The sequence below is a fragment of the Mytilus galloprovincialis genome, chromosome 13 (genome assembly GCF_965363235.1).
Source record: "Mytilus galloprovincialis chromosome 13, xbMytGall1.hap1.1, whole genome shotgun sequence".
Taxonomy (NCBI): domain Eukaryota; kingdom Metazoa; phylum Mollusca; class Bivalvia; order Mytilida; family Mytilidae; genus Mytilus; species Mytilus galloprovincialis.
Window position 1 is genome coordinate 12,628,177 of NC_134850.1, and position 19,890 is coordinate 12,648,066.

Here is a 19,890-nt window from a genome sequence, read left to right on the forward strand (position 1 = left end):
TTTTGGGGGTTATGGTGCCAACAGTTTAGAAATTAAGGACCAAAAAGGGACCAAAAACAAGTATTTTTGTAGTTTCTGGACAATAACTTGTGTGTAAGTTTAAAGATCTCTCTGACATTGTACCACAAGGTTCCATATCATAAAAAGAAGGCTTAGTTTGTGGGTAATTGACCAATACATGCAGGTATTAGGGGCCAAAAACAAGCATTTTCTAGTTTCGAGACAATAACTTGTGTTTAAGAGTATGGATCTCTCTGAAATTGTATTGCAAGGTTCCATACTACAAAGTAAAGGCTGGGATTCAGTGTGTGGATTAATGCTCCAGGGGAGGTTAAAAGTTGGGGGGGGGGGGTTCTAATATTTTTAATTTTCAAATTTTGAAATCTTTAATTGCACAGTATAGATTTGTAAGATCTTGACATTTGTTTTGTGTCAGAAACCTATACTATGTCAAATATTTGATCACAATCCAAATTCAGACAGTATCAAGCTTGAATATTGTGTCCAAATTTGCCCCAACTGTTCAGGTTACATAAGGCCGTTAGTTTTCTCGTTTAAATTGTTTTACATTTTCGTTTCGGGACCTTTTATAGCTGACTATGCGGTATGGGCTTTGTTCATTGTTGAAGGCCTACGGTGACCTATAGTTGTTAATTTCTGTGTCATTTTGGTCTCTTGTGGAGAGTTGTCTCATTGGCAATCATACCACATCTTCTTTTTTATAATTGGTTTTATGATACTGATGTAAAACAAGTGGACTCGTTGAACGAGGTACAAGAGTAATTCTTGAAAGTGTTGTTTGTCACTTGTGTGCCTGAGAAAGTCCATTTAAAAATAACAACACAATTTGACCTTACCCTCCTTTTTTTGGACGATCAATGCATTTGAATTGGGACATGTGTTTAGAACTCCCCCTTTATCCTGGGTTGGGAAACCCTCTCTTTAAAATGGCTGGATCCGCCCTCGTGACCTGAGATCTTCTCGGTTTTTTTTCTGTATGGTTCATGTTGCTCAGTGTTCCAAAATGGAAAGAGACAGCAACATTACCAAGCCCGCCTCCAAACACCAAAGAAATAATTAATTCCAAACAAAACAAAAATGTGCATTATTATAAGAGGGGGGGCAAGGGGTTTAACTGTTATGCTGTTATGGGGCATTTTAATTCTTTGTTATCTGTTATTCTGAAAATATATTTACTGTTAGCTGTTATTGTCTTATTCTTTGTTAGCTGTTATAGGACTATTATCTATTTTGGAATCATTTTGTTATCTGTTATTGTGAGAATGTATTTGCTGTTAACTGTTATTGAAAATTGGAATGTTAGCATTTTGATATCCTATCTTCCGCAGAATTTGAAGATAATTGAAAATTGTGATTTGAATGGATAATAGTCTCATTGGCACGCTTACCACATCTTCTTACAATGTATATCTATTGGGGTCTTTCTACTGGTAATATCGGGTGGCCCTGTATTTGCAGAAGAATTTCAGTAACATACATCACATAAACATATTAAAATCAATTGGACCCAGAGCCATTCCAGTATAAATTATATTATTATACTTTGTAATATATTCCATTGTCTGTGAACATGTAGCATTTTGTACAAATTATAATTCACTTATTACTTGTATGTAATAACTTATAGTATGGATTTCGTTATAAAAAAGCATTGGTACACCCTATAGATTTTTTTTATTCAATGACCACATAATAATCTTTATGTTGTACTATTACAACACTGTCCCTGATTAGGGAAGGATTGGACACCAACTAGCATGCTAACGTTGAATCAATCACATTCTGTATGTGCCTACTTCCAAGTCAGGAGCCTGGATTCAGTGGTTGTAGTTCGTTACTGTGTTACTAAGTTTCTCGTTCACTATTTTGTGGATAAATTAGGCAGTTAGTTTTCTCCTTTGAAATGTTTTACATTACTTAGTGGTATGGGTTTGAATTATGGCTTTTGGAATTATACAACATCTTTTTCTTTTAGCATTTCTATTATAAGTGCTACTATCTCTTTACATGAAAGAGAACCCTGACCACCATATTTTTAAAAGCTTTTCAACCGCTTCACATGGCGAAAATTGAAGCTCTGAAACCATTGATGCAAATAAAGATGTGTCTTCAGTTTAATTTTTCGACAAATACCCTTTTTAAGATCCTACAGCTTCTCCAATGCTGTACCCAAATTTTCTATATCCTATAATTTCACATAAGATGCATGATTGGTGTTTCACTTGGTGTCATCCAAATTTTCACTAGGTCAAAATTCTATTATACTACATGTATCAGAATTGTCACTTGAGTCAATTTCTATTATCAGAAGAACCCTAACTGGCATGCGTGTTTCAGTTACATGTCCTGTTTCCACTTATCTGGGTATTTTTGTATTTTATAAGTAAGTTTTATCATGAGGTCATTAATTAAAAAAATATATTGTGCATCAATGTTTTTATTTATTACTTGTAAAGTATATATATTGCTTTTCAGAAGAAAAAAATCTAAAAATCAAATTGATAATAAAGTGTCGCTGGCTGCACTATTTTCAAAAATTAAATAAAAACACCTGAATCATTAAAAATTGATCCCTCAAATGCCCTAGATTAAAAATATCCCTATATAATATTACATAATACTATAACTTATTGTACAAGTTACGGAAAAAAATCAACCAAGGCAGAACTGCCTCAACGTCTTGTTTACACAAATTACAATTTTCTAGGTCCATACCACAAGTTATATATTAAGATCTACGAGTCATCTACTGGATTGGTCCTGGACAGATTTATTTTCATTTTTCATTTACTGTTATCTGTTATTATCCCTTTTCAATTCCTTGTTATCTGTTTTTCACCAAATCAATTCACTGTTTTGCTGTTATGGGGACCCCCCTTGCCCCCCCTCTTATAACAAATAATACCGCTAACTTGAAAAATTAATTATTAGAAAGATCTTACTCGTATTCTTGTCAAAACTAAGTTTTTTGTTGTTGTTTTTTTTGTGTTTTTTTTTTTGGCTGTTTTTTTTGGGGGGGGGGGGAGGGGGGGGTCTTCCTGATGTTCTGTTCTTTACTATACTGATTAGATTATGATTATCGTTCTTGAATCTTTCAAGCATTTAAAAAAAGAAATAAGTAATAAGAGTCAGTCAATTTCTTATGGTTACTCCGATCCTTTCAAAGCAGGGAACTAGAAAATCGGATTATATGCAGTTTCTGAGTTAGGGATCTACCATTTGATTTTTATGGGGGGGCTAGGATGAAATTTGAAAAAAAATAGGCAGGACAGGAGTTTTGAGTAAAAAAAAAGGCAGGATGAGACACTTGCAAAAAAAAAAAGTCAGGACGACAATTTAGGTAAAAAAAAGTCAGGATAAACTAAAAAAAAAAAAGGCAGGACCGAACAGAGTGAAAAATAAAAAGGCAGGACAGAGATTACAGCTAAAAAAAAATGCAGGACAAAATTTTTCATCCTAGCCCCCCCCCCCCATAAAAATCAAATGGTAGCTCCCTTATCAAACAAAGTTCAAGGTCATTGGCGATTCAGGCAACCCATTTCTTTTTATCCGCTAACAGGTTGAAATTAACATTTTGATTATTATTTTTATTTATCATGATTGTTTTTTGAATTTTTTTAAGGGGATTCCGAATTTGAACTCTGTTAATTGTGTATATATATTGTGAAGTATACACTTTACGGTCCAAAACTCAAATTTTTGGTCATGTGATCTCGGGGTATAAAAGAGATTTCGCGCCGGAAATCTTTGCAAATTAAAATAGGTAATTAAAGTGATAACATGTTTATTTTCTGTTGTTGATTTTTATGTTCGCGATTTCGTAAAACTGATGTAGATTCAAAAATGAACAAGAATATGGTTGATGTGTCCATGTTTTGTTAAAAGATGCAACTACAGAGATGTGGACATCTTCATGATTTTGGACTGCTGACAACTTGATCATTTCATGAGTATAGCTCTATATTGTTTTAAATACCATACAGAGGATTTTTTTTGTATGAAAATCAATAATGGAAAAACACAAAAATAACAAGGAAAAGCAAAGTATGCAGTCAAAATATTTTAATGCTTAATACATGTAACAATTTGGCACAAATTTGCTAAATTTTTATCTCAAGCAACACTTAGTTTTCATATTTATGTTGCTCAAGACCTGTCTTTTTGTTTCCCTCCTCTGTGGTATTTAAAATTTTACTGAGAGTTGTGAAACTTATTTTTATGCAATTTTTTTATTAATTTTCAAAATTTAATGAACAGTTGGGCCAATCGTAACTACTCGGCCATTCTCGCTATGCAGTACAATATTTCTTCGTGCAACCAGAAAGGCCGAGTAGTTCCGATTGCAGTTGGGCAGCAACCATTTGATTTTCTGGGGGGTTATGGATTTTTTTTCTGGACAAACTTTGTTTTTCGCCCTTTGGCGAAAAACGATCTATTTTTTTGGCGACAAGTCGACAACAATTTTTTTCTTTCAATTATAGCATTACATATAGTGGCAGCTAAGGGCGAAACAAACAATTTTTTTTTTCTCAGGTCAACAACAAATTATTTTTTTTTCCAAAAAAATCCATAGCCCCCCCAGAAAATCAAATGGTTGCTGCCTTAGTTTACTTTTAATTTGTTTTGTGCAATTAAAGATTGAAAAATGCAATTTGGAGATGAATATTTTTCTATAATTTCTGGCTTCACAACCCTCAGCAATGATTAAAATATATTATTTGATAAGTTTTTCCACAGGCACTAGACGTTCTGTCAATAGCATGAAAATATTGGCAATGGGAAGAAAATAGTGTCCATATATATAATATTATATATATGGACACTATTTTCTTCCCATTGCCAATATTTTCATGCTATTGACAGAACGTCTAGTGCCTGTGGTTTTTCTTTTAATAGGACTGATCAAATATTGAGCATATTCAGATTTTGTACAAAGAATTCCTTAAAAAAAAAATGAAATATACACCTATATAAAATTGTTGAGAGATATATATGAGATAACTGTCATGATCGTAAAACAAATTAGGTTGAAGATAAAGGGAGAATTAAAACTCAATAAGTCGAAGAGGGACGGACAAAATAATGTCAAAATCACCAACCACTAGCCGAAGAGAGACGACAAATTATATGCAAAGTCACTGACCACTAGCCAAAGAGAGACTTGACAAATTATATGCAAAATCACTGACCTGAAGTCGAAGATGATCAGACAAAATAATGGCAAATTCACAGAAATATTAAATCTATACATAACAAACTTAAATCTATGCAAAAAAACCTCTTTAAAACACAGTTAAATGTAATATACATGTACATACAAGCAAAACACCTTCTATTTTACAGTGTTAAATGCATCTAATTTTTGCTGTGTTTATAATAATTTGTAGTAATGAATATTTATACCAAAATGCAAATACTACTGGCTGGAGATGTTTCAAGCTGTTGTAGAAAGTTTGGAGATTACTGACAAACTACAATATTTAAGAATTGAAGGCTTCTTTTTGTAACTTCATTGGGGTGTTAAAGCTTTGACCGAAGTATAATCTGTTTCCGCGCTAATCATAAAAATTCTAAAAATGTGTGCATGTTCAACACTTTTACAACCCTATGAAGTTACAAAAAGAAGCATTCAATACTTATAATTACATTTTTTAGCTATGATCATGAAAACACAAATTTTATAATTGTTTTACTTAATTCACCTATGCACTTTATTGTGGGACCACGTGTTATCATGAATGAAAAGTTTTATTGAGTAATGCAATTGCTAAAGGAATAACATGTGATGTGCAGTTAGCCAATCATAACAAAGTATTATAATGAAACATACATCTAATGTAATTATATATGTACATTTTTACCCATATGGGTTGAAGGCATACATAAATCAACATAATAATTTTACAATACATCATACAGAAAAAAACATTATATACATATATGTATCTATCATGCAGTTGTTGAGTCCACCCTCCTCAGTGACCATGACTTTTTAACAAATGAAGCAGCATACTGGTGAATGGTAGCTGATGTACTTTTTATATAGTGTTGTCTGTCCTTAGACTACATGTTCATCAAATGCATCAGTTTTAGGAGGATGAATATCTTGTGCAAAAAATTTCTAAAAATAAATATAAATAATTAATAGGGATAATTTTTTATTTAAATTCTTTATTTTAATTTGTGCTTGAAAATAAAAACAGAAATAGTAAAAATTGATAATTTTGAAATTTGTACGTTCAAATTTTAATATTTATAACAATCTGCAATTGTTTACAAAAACAATGAATTTTCTAATTTTTGGTCATTAAATTGGTAATTAAATAGTTTATTTAACAGTCATTTCAGTAGATATGTAGACTTGGGTCAATTATTTGAATACATATTTTTATAGGTTTCTTTTTTTTGTTGAGAAAATTACATTTTTTTTGTGTAAACAGAATTCCTTTTCTCCTTAAGTCTTCAGTTACTGTGGTTTTGGGTTACAAAACAGGATGAACTGCCATAGGATAGACAACTTTCGAGTTCGATGCATTTCCGTCAAAAACTCTGGTTTTAGTGAACGTCATTTGTTGGTTTAGGGGCGTCGTCACTTCCGTTTCAATGTTGAGCGAGCGGTTGGAAAACTATAATTCTATATTGTACGAATTATTCAGCAAATTAAATTCTGAAAATTGACAATCAGCACTGCTGACATTAGGGAATTGTCATTAAGTACCTACAGAACAACCATTATTTCTAGTTTATCCTGCACAATGACGATCACTAAGACGCTTGATGAACGTAAATAGTGCAGGGATACAGGCGATCCCCTCTATCTGGTAAATGACGTCATAAAGGCACGCATAATTGACGAGTTTTTGCCGGTGACGGATGAACTCGAAAGTGGTCAATTGGTTGAATGCAGCGGTCAGGTGGTCATGTCTTTAGAAGCAATCCTTGAATTTAAATAATTTTTTGTTTCTTTTCAGTTTTGCTCTTTTTTTTGTCACATTTTTTTTTTAAAATTTATGTCTTTATCATGTTTATTTTGGTTGGGTTGATTAATTAATTATCTTTTTTGGGTTGAGAAAATTCATATTTTTATCAACTTTTTAAAGGTGCGTGTTTAAATTTGTTATAAAAAAAGTAAAAACTTAACAATAAGTGGTTAGATTTAAGGATTGTTTCATATATTTTTTAGATTGTATTTTTTCATGAACAAATTTTCACCATTGGTTTCAATTTTTGTTTTCAGCCCACATATAGAGAATACATAGCGAATAACATAAAGACATGGCCATGAACGCATTAAACGACTTAGTAGTAGTTTTAGGAAACGGCCTACCTCCAGTTGCTCCACGGTAAGTTATATTATTTTACAATCTCTTTTCATAGAAAAATGTAACCTCAATGAATTAGTAAACAAGCAAAAAGTGGTACTGACCAGTAGATTATTGCACATTCTTGTGAAAAAGATGAAATGGTGCTACATTGTATGTAATATATAAAAAAAGAAGATGTGGTATGATTGCCAATGAGACAACTATCCACAAAAGACCAAAATGACACACACATTAACAACTATATAGGTAACCGTACAGCCTTCAACAATGAGCAAAGCCCATACGGTCTCTTGATACATAGTTCAAGGGTGCAAAATAAACTCCCTACAGAAACACACAAAACTTATATTGGTATTTTGCACCCATGGTCATTCTCAGTTTAATTTCTGTGTTTTAAAGTTTTTAAAACTTTAATAGTTTTTATAAACTATACTGGATTTCAACCAAACTTGGACAGAAGCTTGTTTATGATCATAAGATAGTATCCAGATGTAAATTTTATAAAAACAAAATACCATTTTTTCCCTATTTTACTTATAAATGGACTTAGATTTTATGCCAGGAAACAACGCATTCACTCTGTGGTTAAAGTTATTAAAATTTTAATAACTTTCTTATACTATTTTGGATTTGTACCAAACTTGAACAGAAGCTTGTTTATGATCAAAAGCTATTATCTAGAAGGAAATTTTGTTAAAATTTTGTACCTGTTTATTTGTATTTTACTTATAAATGGACTTCGTTTTTCATCAAGTTAACATTACATATGTACATGCAGTCTACAGTTAAAGTTTTTAAAACATATATAAGATTCATAAACATATAAAAAGTGTGGGCACTGCATATTGATAATTGCCAAGACATATACCACTGTATAAGAAAGTTTACATGAATTCATTTCTTTTTTCATCTCAGTTTCACCTTAATTAAAAAGTGTTGGTTATAACAGTTGTTAGAAATCAAATCCAGTCCAGATTATCAAGGAACCTAGACTCAAAGTGAACAAAAAAAATTATTTCGGATTAGGTTATCTGATGTTCTTTTTTTTTGTGTTATTTTAAAAAGTGCTCTTTTCTTAGTTTTAAGTTTAAACATATTTACTTACATTTGATTGGGAAACAAGTTGTTGCAACTTATATTAATCCATTTCCACGCTTTAGACACTCTTGGATGTTTTTAAAATATGTACATGATTGGGTGTTTATGAAAAAAATCCACCTCAAAATTAATAAATCTATTTTACAATTGTTAAGACTTCTGAACTTCTGACAAATTCACCCAACCCCATCAAAAAAAGCATTTATGATTAATATGTCAACAGTATTGAGTGAGAGAGAAAAAAAGGTTTTAACATGTTTTCACTATCAAACTTTTTCTTTGATGTAGATTTTATTTTAAGGAGAAATATAGGTTACAATTCCACAGTTAAAGTGGAAAAAAATCAAATGTTTAACAAATTGTTTTAAAAGATTTAAAGGAATTTCAGACATAAATTTGTTATTTTGCTTAAGGACTAAAAAATAAAGGGGACTTAATTTGCAAGTTTCATTTTTTGTCTCCCCTTTAAACAAAATATTGCTTCAACAATTCATTTAATTTTAAAAAAAATAGAGTGGACCGAAATAAAAAAGTTGTCATGGATCTATTCAAGTCGATAATTTAACAGCGTTGGCTAATTTTACGACTTGTAAACCAATATAAAAGTTTTAATGTTTCATGTGTTATTATCTCCTTACACTTGTCAATGTTAAACAAATAATATCTGACATGGAAATATAATTAGTTTTCAAAATCAGCTAACTTCATGACCCATGTATACACAGTACATGTACATGTATATAAAAAGCTCAGAAAGAACTGCATAAAATTGTGACAACTTTTGTCTTCTAAAAAGGATTTAATATTAAAGTACAAAAATGAACAGTCGGTATTCAAATTCGTCAAAATTATCTCCCCATTATGCCAGCTAATTTTTACAATCATCAAACTCAGGAAGCTATTGTATGGATAAATGGCTGCTACTGTTTAGCTCATGAAAACTGATCAAACATTTTCCACATACATGTAGCACCATTATGATCCTAATATATGCCAGTTGTATTTTAAATGTATCCATTAGCTATTGAGCATCATTTCTGCATTTAGTCAACTTAGGACTATTGTCCGAAGGGCCAAGTGAGCTTTTCTCATCACTTGGCATCTGTCGTCAGGCAGTGGTCCGTCGTCATCGTTAACTTTTCACATTTTGAACTTCTTCTAGATAACCGCTCAATGGAATGGCACCAAATATGGCATGAATGTTCCTTATGAGGGGCTAACCATGTGTTGTTACTTTGTAACCGATCCATCATCCAAGATGGCCGCCAGGGGGGACTTAGTTTAACAAAGGACCCCATGGGAAATACATACAAATATCTTCTTTTAGAGAACTACTGAATGGAATGAAACCAAACATGACATGAATGTTCTTTATGAGATGCTGACCAAGTTTTGTTACTTTGTAGCCGATCCATTATCCAAGAGGGCCGCCAGCAGGGGACTTAATTAAACATAGGACCCTATGGAAAAAACATACAAATGTCTGAATGGTATGAATGCAAACAAAGCAATATTAAACCAAATTTGGCCTCAAACATCATTATAAGTTTCTGTTACAATTTTTCCATTTTTCCATATTATTTCAAAATCCCAAGTAGAATCAGGTGAAGGACACAGTCTCCTGAGAGCCTCTAGTTTTAATAGCTTGCCATTTGCCAGAAATATTTTCCTTATGCAAAGTGACCTTAGCTTGAACCTGCTCGTAAAAATCTAGTGATCGCAATAAGCATGGATCTGTCACTGAAATAAGCTATTATATGATTGTACATGTTAAACATGCGCTCAATACCCATGCTTTTTTGTTGATTGTTGACAAACAGGTGTCAATCGTGAAACTGCGGCTTCACAACACGAACTTTATTTATTTTACTTACCTGCCATATTTTCACAACAACACTGACTGAACGGAAAAAAATTGACGATTGTACGAAATTTATGCGCTCAAAAATGATAAAATCGTGCACAAAAGACTAAGTTTATCATGTATATGCATTGGTTCAAGAATTGGAATAATATTATTTTTCATCTTGTCTCTTGTTTCATATGACTTTAACATTAAAAAAACTTTCTTAAAAAGATTGAGGGGCAGAGAGGTGACGTTCCCTTGTCACCATCTTATGGTGTTTATATATCTCAACTTGTACGATTCGCTCGTGTATGTAACAATGTATTAGATTTTAGCGAGAGAAATTTATGTATTACTGAAAAATTATTACACCAGGGTTTTCGATATCACAAACTGGTCAAAACATTTACTAAATTTTATCACCGGTATAAGGAAATAATTCGTAAATATAACTCAACATGCAGACATCTTATACGTTCAGGTATTTCACATCCAAAATTTTATGGAAATATTCTTTATAAAGCACAAAAATGTCAGTATTCTCCTCAGAAACTAACAAAACCTTTAAATAGACTTATTAAAAGGGGATATAGTTACGATACTGTTGTCAGGTCATTAAAGATTGCATATTTTGGCTTTAACATTGATTCACTGATAGGGTCTTTGCATCGGAACTAAACACATTTATTTCTAAAAAAACAGTTGTTGGCATGACACGGGTTATGTTCTTCTCATATATTTTATGATAGTATGATACTAAATCCCTAACGGGAGGGATTGTACCTGATATTCATATGATGAAGACATAATCTTTCAATCAGTTTAATTGAGGTCTGGAGCTGGCATGTCAGTTAACTGCTAGTAGTCTGTTGTTATTTATGTATTATTGTCATTTTATTTATTTTCTTTTGTTACATCTTTTGACATCAGACTCGGACTTCTCTTGAACTGAATTTTAATGTGCGTATTGTTATTGTTTTACTTTTCTACATTGGCTAGAGGTATAGGGGGAGGGTTGAGATCTCATAAACATGTTTAACCCCGCCGCAATTTTGCGCCTGTCCCAAGTCAGGAGCCTCTGGCCTTTGTTAGTCTTGTATGATTTTAAATTTTAGTTTCTTGTGTATAATTCGGAGTTTAGTATGACGTCCATTATCACTGTACTATTATGCATATTTTAGGGGCCAGCTGAAGGACACCTACGGGTGCGGGAATTCTCGCTACATTGAAGACCCATTGGTTGCCTTCGGCTGTTATTTGCTCTATGGTCGGGTGGTTGTCGCTTTGACATATTCACCATTTCCTTTCTCAATTTTATTATTTATTTATGACGTATTCATATATTGATGTCATTATTATAAGTCTTGTTTTTATTTCAAACTGGCCAATATAATGAGTAACCAAAGAATCTTCATCCAGTTCAGGATACAGATGAAAATTGTTTTGTACATTTTACCTATCAGAAAATGTATGCCCAATAATTCTAGCATTCATCAAGTTCAAGATTTATAAGTAGTCTTTTGAATGCAAACCTGCCCATATTAAGATAATTGAATAAAAAACACAGCAACAATTTGACCATTTATCATTATATGATAAGATGATAAACTTGGGACCTGGAGAGACTGAGTAAATATCTGACATTATGGTGATACCCAACACTACAGGGAGATAACTCTGTAAATTCAGCTAAATCGTTAATCATATTGTATTGTTAAGAAAGTTCTCAATGATCAAAATTAGTGTTTGTCAAAATGCTATGTATATCCAATGAAATTTTTCCAAGAAAGTGATTGGTTGAAGTCCACACTTCGGACAATAACTAAAAATAGCTTCAACCAACTTTTATGAAACTTTGTTGAATTGCTTGTATCTATTGATGTAAGCTCCCTTTCGATTTTTATAAATTTCAGATTTCAGATTCATGTTATGAAGTTTTATTCTTAAATAAAGGGTGATTGTCCAGTTTTCGGACAATCACTCAAAAAGGATTCCATCAACTTTAATGAAAATTTGGTGAATTGTTTATATCTATTGACCTATGCTACAGCAGGCGTATCATGAGTGTGCTTATAGCACCCTTTTTATATTTTTTTCAAAGGGTCAAAGCTAATATTGTGTCAAAATTTTATGAAAATTAAACAAGCCAAATTTTATTTTAGTTAATGTGTTGGGTACAAGCTTAAGGGGACTTTACTTACTAAGGCATTCTAATGTAGAAGTTTTGTGTTCAAATGTCTTTGTACATGTATAAGCAGACATGCCAAAAAATAACATGTAAAGTAAAGACACTTATCTGTTTTGAAATCAACGAGATGTTAGATTTTAAGTTTCTGAGTTGCAGGGTTTTATTCATAAAAAAGGGGTATTTTCCAGTTTTCCAGAAAAAAACTCCAATGCTTTCTGCAATTCTTATGAAACTTAAGTGAATTATTATATCTATTGATGTAAGCTCTCTTGATTTTCATAAATTTCTTTTTATTGATATTGAGCAACAGCACAGTGTATTACACAACAGCAATAACTGATTTCAAGTTCTTTGACTACATTTAATCAGGGTTCAGGGTTGGACCTCTGCAGGTGTACCTAGTTGTTCTCAGAGAGGCATTTCATTCCCTTATAGAGAAAACATTAAACAATAGAATTGGTAATGATTCAATGAGAGTAATTCATTTTATAAATTGCACAGAAAAATAACAAATAAAAAGACGATAGGGGTCACATGCCTTACTTACTATTCAATTGGTCCTGTAAATTTTGATACAGATACTTAATTTTAAAAAGATTTTTCTGAAAAACAACACTTAATTTTTTGACAGTTAAAACCTTTATTTCAAGTTTTAGATGGTCAAATTATTATCATTAAACTTTCAAAATTTCATGTACAGTCAGAGACTCCCCTTCTTTTTCTGTCAATTATAAGCAAATATTTTGTATATTATTGTTGGATACAAGTTTTTGTGGTTTTGTAGCATTTACCATTGTACCACAAATCAAATGTTCAACAAATTACAAATTTTCTATAGGGTTTGCATGGAAAGACTGGCAAAACCACGAAATCAAACATCCATGAAAAAGCAAGTTTTCCTTAATACATGAAAATTGATACCCACTAAAATAAATATTCACAGCTACATAATAACATATTAGAATTTTAAATTTAGCAGTTAAACTTCCTTGTTTGGTTCTCAAATGTTTTGATTTGAGTGCCTCTGATGAGTAATTGTATGGATAAAATATGGTGTTTTTTATTGTGGTTCCCAGGCCCGTAGCCAGGAATTTCCAAGGGGGGGGGGGGGGGGGTTCGTTGGACTCATGAACTCGACTTTAACAGTCGCAATTTGAACAAAACGTTGACTTTAACAGTCGCAATTTGATTTCAAGGGGGGGTTCACACCCCCCCTGGCTACGGGTATAGTTCCCCTTTAAAATGTTTGCCTCATGAACATCGGTCACCATGATCAGAATTGGAAATGTTAAAGAATGGTTCTTTAATGTTTTTCCAGCCATTCTTTATATTATCTAGATATAAATGGTATGATTGTCATTAATACAAATATTAACACCTTAGAATAAAGATAGCTGGACTATTAATAGGAGATCTCTTTTTACATATAACCTTCAAAAAACAACAAAATCCTATGCTGAAGTGTTATATCTGAAAGTCCAAGATGACAAAATATGAAACACTTTAGTTGAATAGCCTGATTAAGACAGTAACATTATGAATTAAAAACAATGACAATCACAGGATTAAAGATTTTTTAAGGTGCAGTGTGGGTTGGAAGTATTTGAGAAAGAAATATTCTGGCCAGTGGGCAAAACTGGAAATAGAATTAACATGAATATTCTTTCCAAACAAATACAGGATACAGCTGTGTACTAAAATAGAAATGAATAATTGCGTTTGCAAAAAAACATAAATATGTAAAAATGTGGGTTGGAAGTATTTGAGAAAGAAATATTCTGGCCAGTGGGCAAAACTGGAAATAGAATTAACATGAATATTCTTTCCAAACAAATACAGGATACAGCTGTGTACTAAAATAGAAATGAATAATTGCGTTTGCAAAAAAACATAAATATGTAAAAAAATACAAAAAAAAAAAATACTCCTCAGCTGTCTTGTGAAAGACTATTTGCAGAAATGTTCCTAAATAATTGTCACAGTTCAGAATATGCCTTATAAACTGGAATTTAAACCTTTAAGGTGATCTTTTCACTTACACCAAATTAATTTATTATGACAACTTATATAGCCTAAAACAATGGAACACTAAATCACTTATATGCATGAGGTTATAATTCTCATTTTGGGTACAGACAGGGAAAGCAGGATGTTTGATGCGATTTCAAAATGGCTAAAATTTTAAACTACAATATAAATTGTCATAATAAAGCACATATATATATTTATATTTCTCTAATTCTACGCTGATTTATCGTTTTCCTAATCTGTTGATTATTTTTATTTAATCAACATGTGGTTCATTTGATCTCAGCTATTCATTGGTCAAATTTCGATTATGACGTCACATTTTCTTGCTTTCCTCTGAATTTCTTATTGTGACTTTATTAAAAAAGGCGTCTGATGATGTTGTATAGAAAGATCGCATCTTTTACAGATCAATGCAGAAAAAGGAATAATTAAGTTTGCTTCCATTATAGCATAAAAATCCACCACTAAATCTTGTGTTATACCATATTTATCAACTCTTGACAGTTAAATTTTAAATATTAAAAACGCTCGGGCGAGCCTCGCATTTTAAATTGATAATTTAACTGCCTCTAGTGGATAAATATATCACACTTGATGGTTCATAAATATAGCTAAATCAATTACCAGATTAATGAAATATACCAATTTTGTAAAAATTTATGTACAAAAAAGGGAAGAAAGATACCAGAGAAACAGTCAAACTCATAAATCGAAAATAAACTGACAACGCCATGGCTAAAAATGAAAAAGACAAACAGACAAACAATAGTACACATGACACAACATAGAAAACCAAAGAATAAGCAACACAAACCCCACCAAAAACTAGGGGTGATCTCAGGTGCGCCGGAAGGGTAAGCAGATCCTGCTCCACATGTGGTACAAGTGTATTCATGACATCACAAGTAAGACAAATTGGGACTTGCCACAAACTTGAATTAAAACTTGTTAATATTAGATAGAAGACAATATAACTCGTATTTTGACAAAACATCCAATTTACCTTTCTGACTCTGATATTTAGTATGTGGAACTCTTAGCTCTGTTTTTAATTCGCCTTTTCAGAATCTAAAGAACTATGGGTAATCTAATTGCTTGTACACCAAAGTAAAAATAACGTCACATCATCGGTTGAATTCCAATTGTTTAGGACTCTTAACCAATCAAGACGCTTTGGTGTACGCTTTTTTTGCCTGTTTTTTAAATGTTGATGCTTTAAAAAACATGCATGAAAATTTGAAAAAGGCCTATACCTTACTTGCGCCTTGAACTATGAATTCTTATTTTCTGAGTGAACAATTTCTATTTATTTTCTTTGTCACTGTAAATTCAGAATTTGTGATTTTTTTTTAAATGAATAATTTGGTACTTTCTAAAAAAATCACAATTATATATAGATGCAATAATTTCTGAATTAACAGTATCACAATGACCTTGTTTCATAATCAATTTGACATGTGATTGTTATGATAAAAAAAGTGGGAAAGCAGAATATGTATTATATTCAATATATTATATTTCAGTGTGAGGACCTACGTGGACAACCAGATGAACAGGCGTCTTCAACGAGTTGGTATGCCATATGGATATGTGGCTCCACGACTAGAGGCACCACGATGCTCTCGTCGTCTTTTAGGGTTGGAGCCAGAACCAGTACTTCTCCCAGTTGCGTCTCCTGAGCTGCCAAGAAATGATCAACCTGAACATTTCGAAGCAGTTATTGTACCTCGGGCACGATTATTCTCCGTCATGGTTCCTGAAGCAGCTATTCAAATAGCTGATGACGAGGATGATATGGTTGAGGTTGAGATAGCTGGCGAGGAGGTTCTGGAGTCAACTCTGGAGGAAGAAGAGGTCGTCGAGCTGTCTCTGCTGTGTGGTATGGACACAACGGTGGAGGAACCAGCCGACTGGTTCCTGGAGAAGACAGTGTCTTTCCTGCCAACAGAGGAGGAGACTGTTTTGTTCGAGGAGGTAGTGGATGAGGATGCAACAACCAACCATGCTGAAGAGACTGTCTGGTATGGTCCTGAAGAGGTTGAGGTTCCAGCCACTCCAGTCACACCGTATGTTGTTATAGGTAATGATGTAGGTGTTCCTTTGGACTGGGAGGTAATCCCTGCTCCAGTGGTTGAGGTTGCTCCTGTCCCTGAGGCAGCTGGGTGGTTTGTTGGGTGGAGACAGGTGGCTAGAGTGCTAGGCTGCCTTGTTACTTCATACCAAACTGTCTCAGCTGTCTAATTTTTTGGTTAATTTTTGGTAAATACATATACATTTTGTATATTTTCTTAAAAAAAGGAAAATTGGAAAAGTATAAATTTTTGCTTTAGTTTAAAAAAAAAGTTTGGAAAAGTATAAATTTTTGTTTTAGTTTAAAAAAAAATGTTTGGAAAAGTTAATTTTTGAAACTTGAACTTTTTGTTTTGATTTATGGTCATTCCGTTTATTTTTGAAAGATTTTCATTCTTTGCTAAGTAACACAATTTCTTCAAACTTTAAAAGATTTTTTTTTATAATTTTGGCTATTTAATCATTAAAGGTTTTAAGAAAATATTTTGTTGTAATTTAAATGAAAGTTTTTAATGTTTAATTTACTTTACTTGGAAATTTATAAAGAGTGTGTGTCTGTGTTTTTGTAACGTGACTGTTCTTTTTATCCAACACATGTTAAACTGTCAAAATGGATCACCATAATTATCAGTCAGGTCAAGGTCAATCAGTATAGATATCCAATCATTTCAGGTCAACATTTTCGTTTAAAGTTTGGTCATAAGTTAGAGGTTAAAAGTTCAGGTCAACATTGACAAGAAAAGAATGGTCATTACTCCTTTATAGGGTAGAGGTCTACTATAGAGTTAAGATCAAACTATTTGTAAGAATGGTTATATATAAGGTCAAAGATATGCAGTGTTAGGTCAAGGTCAATGTTTACTTTTACAGAATGATTATATCTGTTAGCAGGATCACAGATATGATTAATTGCTTAAAAGCAACAAGCACATGTAAGAAGCATATTCCTGCTAAACAGCTTTAAATATGTGTTCTTATTTTCACAAATAAGAACAAAAATAGGTCCCTTCCCCAAGGGTTGACTGGGGTATAGAAATATGGTCATCCCTTGGTCTTCATTTGACCGGCAGTAAAACGCTTGCCAAAGATTAGCCAACGTTTAGTTAATACATAGCCACATCCTGTTAAAATTTAAAATTAAAAAGTTGCATCTAATACCAGAGTAACTTTTAACCCGAAGTGTGACAGAGAAACAAACGAACAGACAGACAGAGGAACGGACGAACAGGTAAGACCAGAAAATTTTGATGAAAAATACAAAATATTTCCTTTGACTCCGTTAAAACATTTAAATTGTCACCACTCTTTAGAAAGAAAATGAACATTAAGTCCCCTACATAAATTTCATAGTTTAAATAAAGGGAATATTTTTCTGCAATTTTCACTTCTGAATGAAAGGATAAAATTACCACTAATTCTGTTTCATTATTCATTGAGAGCATTTATAAAAAAGTACCAGATCAGAAGTAAAACAAAAAATGAAAATATCACTTATTTCCTATTAAACATCCCAAAAATTTCACATTTGTTCATTTTAACCTTGACCACTCTTTTAAAATTTAATAAAATATTAAATAAGGTTTCTGTATCTGAATTTGGCAGCTTCTGATAAATTAAAGAATATATTTGGTATATATAAATCAATGAGGGGTACTAAACAAACAACAAAAACAAGGCGTCTTTAGGTCAACATAGTCTTCAACAAAGATAGGGATCTATACAATTTGTTCCGTGTTTATAGTTTGAAATTCGTCAACAAAATTTACAAAATATCTATAAAGAAAAATGACGACAAAATTTACTAAATATATAAATATCTATTAAAAGAAAAAAAGTCAACAAAATTTACTAAATATCTCGAAAGAAAAAAGTCCACAAAATTTACTAAATATTTCTAAAAGAAAAAAGTCGACATAATTAACTAAATATCTATAATGAAAGAAGTCCACAAAATTTACCAAATATCTATAAAGAAAAAAGTTCACAAAATTTACTAAATATCTATAAAGAAAAAAGTCCACAAAATTTACTAAATATCTATAAAGAAAAAAGACCACTAAATTTACTAAATATCTCCAAAAGAAAAAAGTCCACAAAATTTACTAAATATCTATAATGAAAGAAGTCCACAAAATTTACTAAAAAAAGAAAGTCCACAAAATTTACTAAATATCTATAAAGAAAAAAGACCACTAAATTTACTAAATATCTCTTAAAAAAAAAGTCCACAAAATTTACTTAATATCTCTAAAAGAAAAAAGTCCACAAAATTTACTAAATATCTTTAATGAAAGAAGTCGCAAAATTTACTAAAAAAAGAAAGTCCACAAATTTACTAAATATCTATACAGAAAAAAGTCCACAAAATTTACTAAATATCTTTAAAAGAAAAAAGTCCACAAAATTTACTAAATATCTATAATGAAAGAAGTCCACAAAATTTACTAAATATCTATAATGAAAAAAGTCCACAAAATTTACTAAAAAAAGAAAGTCCACAAAATTAATTAAATATCTATAAAGAAAAAAGTCCACAAAATTTACTAAATATCTATAACGAAAGAAGTCCACAAAATTTACTAAAAAAAAGAAAGTCCACAAAATTTACTAAATATCTATAAAGAAAAAAGTCCACAAAATTGACTAAATATCTATAATGAAAGAAGTCCACAAAATTTACTAAATATCTATAAAGAAAATAGTCCACAAAATTTACCAAATATCTTCAAAGAAAAAAGTCCTAAAATTTACTTAATATCTATAAAGAATACCAAATATCTATAAAGAATAAAGTCTACAAAATTTAATCAATATCTAGAAAGAAAAAAGTCTACAAAATTTACTAAATATCTTTTAAAAAAAAAAATAATAAAGCAAAATAATTTAAAAAAATTTCTCTTGCAATTAAATAAGTTTATTTTAATTCAGCAAAAGATTTTGGCTTACAACAACTTGATGTGAATGATATTGCATTATTATAGTGTCTGAGTACAACATTATTACATAACTTGCTGGGTTCAAATTTCATTTTTTTACAAAAATATAAAGTATATCCAAAGTTAACACTGGCAAGTCGAGTATAACAATGTATCTAACACTGCACAATCTGCATAAACCTGCATACCTGCATAGGATAATTAGCATTGCATATATAAATTAACATGTAAAGCTTATGCTGGCTTGCTGATGTTTTCTTTCATTGGTCTATTTAATTAACCCCTAGCCAAATATAGCAACATCTATTTAAAATTGACCTGGGACTTGGATTTTGGGCAGGTAGGGAGGAATAAGGGAAATACCTTGGCCTGGGA

At 31.6% G+C, this 19,890-nt stretch overlaps 1 protein-coding gene across 1 annotated transcript; it reads left to right on the top strand.

The window, feature by feature from the left end:
- The first annotated feature begins 7,078 nt into the window (after window positions 1-7,078).
- LOC143056902 (uncharacterized) lies at window positions 7,079-19,332 on the top strand. The gene is made up of 2 exons (XM_076230080.1): window positions 7,079-7,364; window positions 16,033-19,332. The coding sequence occupies exons 1-2, from the start codon at window positions 7,297-7,299 to the stop codon at window positions 16,748-16,750; spliced, it is 786 nt and encodes a 261-aa protein (XP_076086195.1). The 5' UTR covers window positions 7,079-7,296; the 3' UTR covers window positions 16,751-19,332.
- The last annotated feature ends 558 nt before the right edge of the window (window positions 19,333-19,890 follow it).

Coding starts and splice junctions, on each gene's coding strand:
- LOC143056902 (XM_076230080.1), top strand. CDS start 7,297: ATGGCCATGAACGCATTAAACGACTTAGTAGTAGTTTTAGGAAACGGC. Junction 7,365..16,032: donor CTACCTCCAGTTGCTCCACG/GTAAGTTATATT, acceptor ATTATATTTCAG/TGTGAGGACCTACGTGGACA.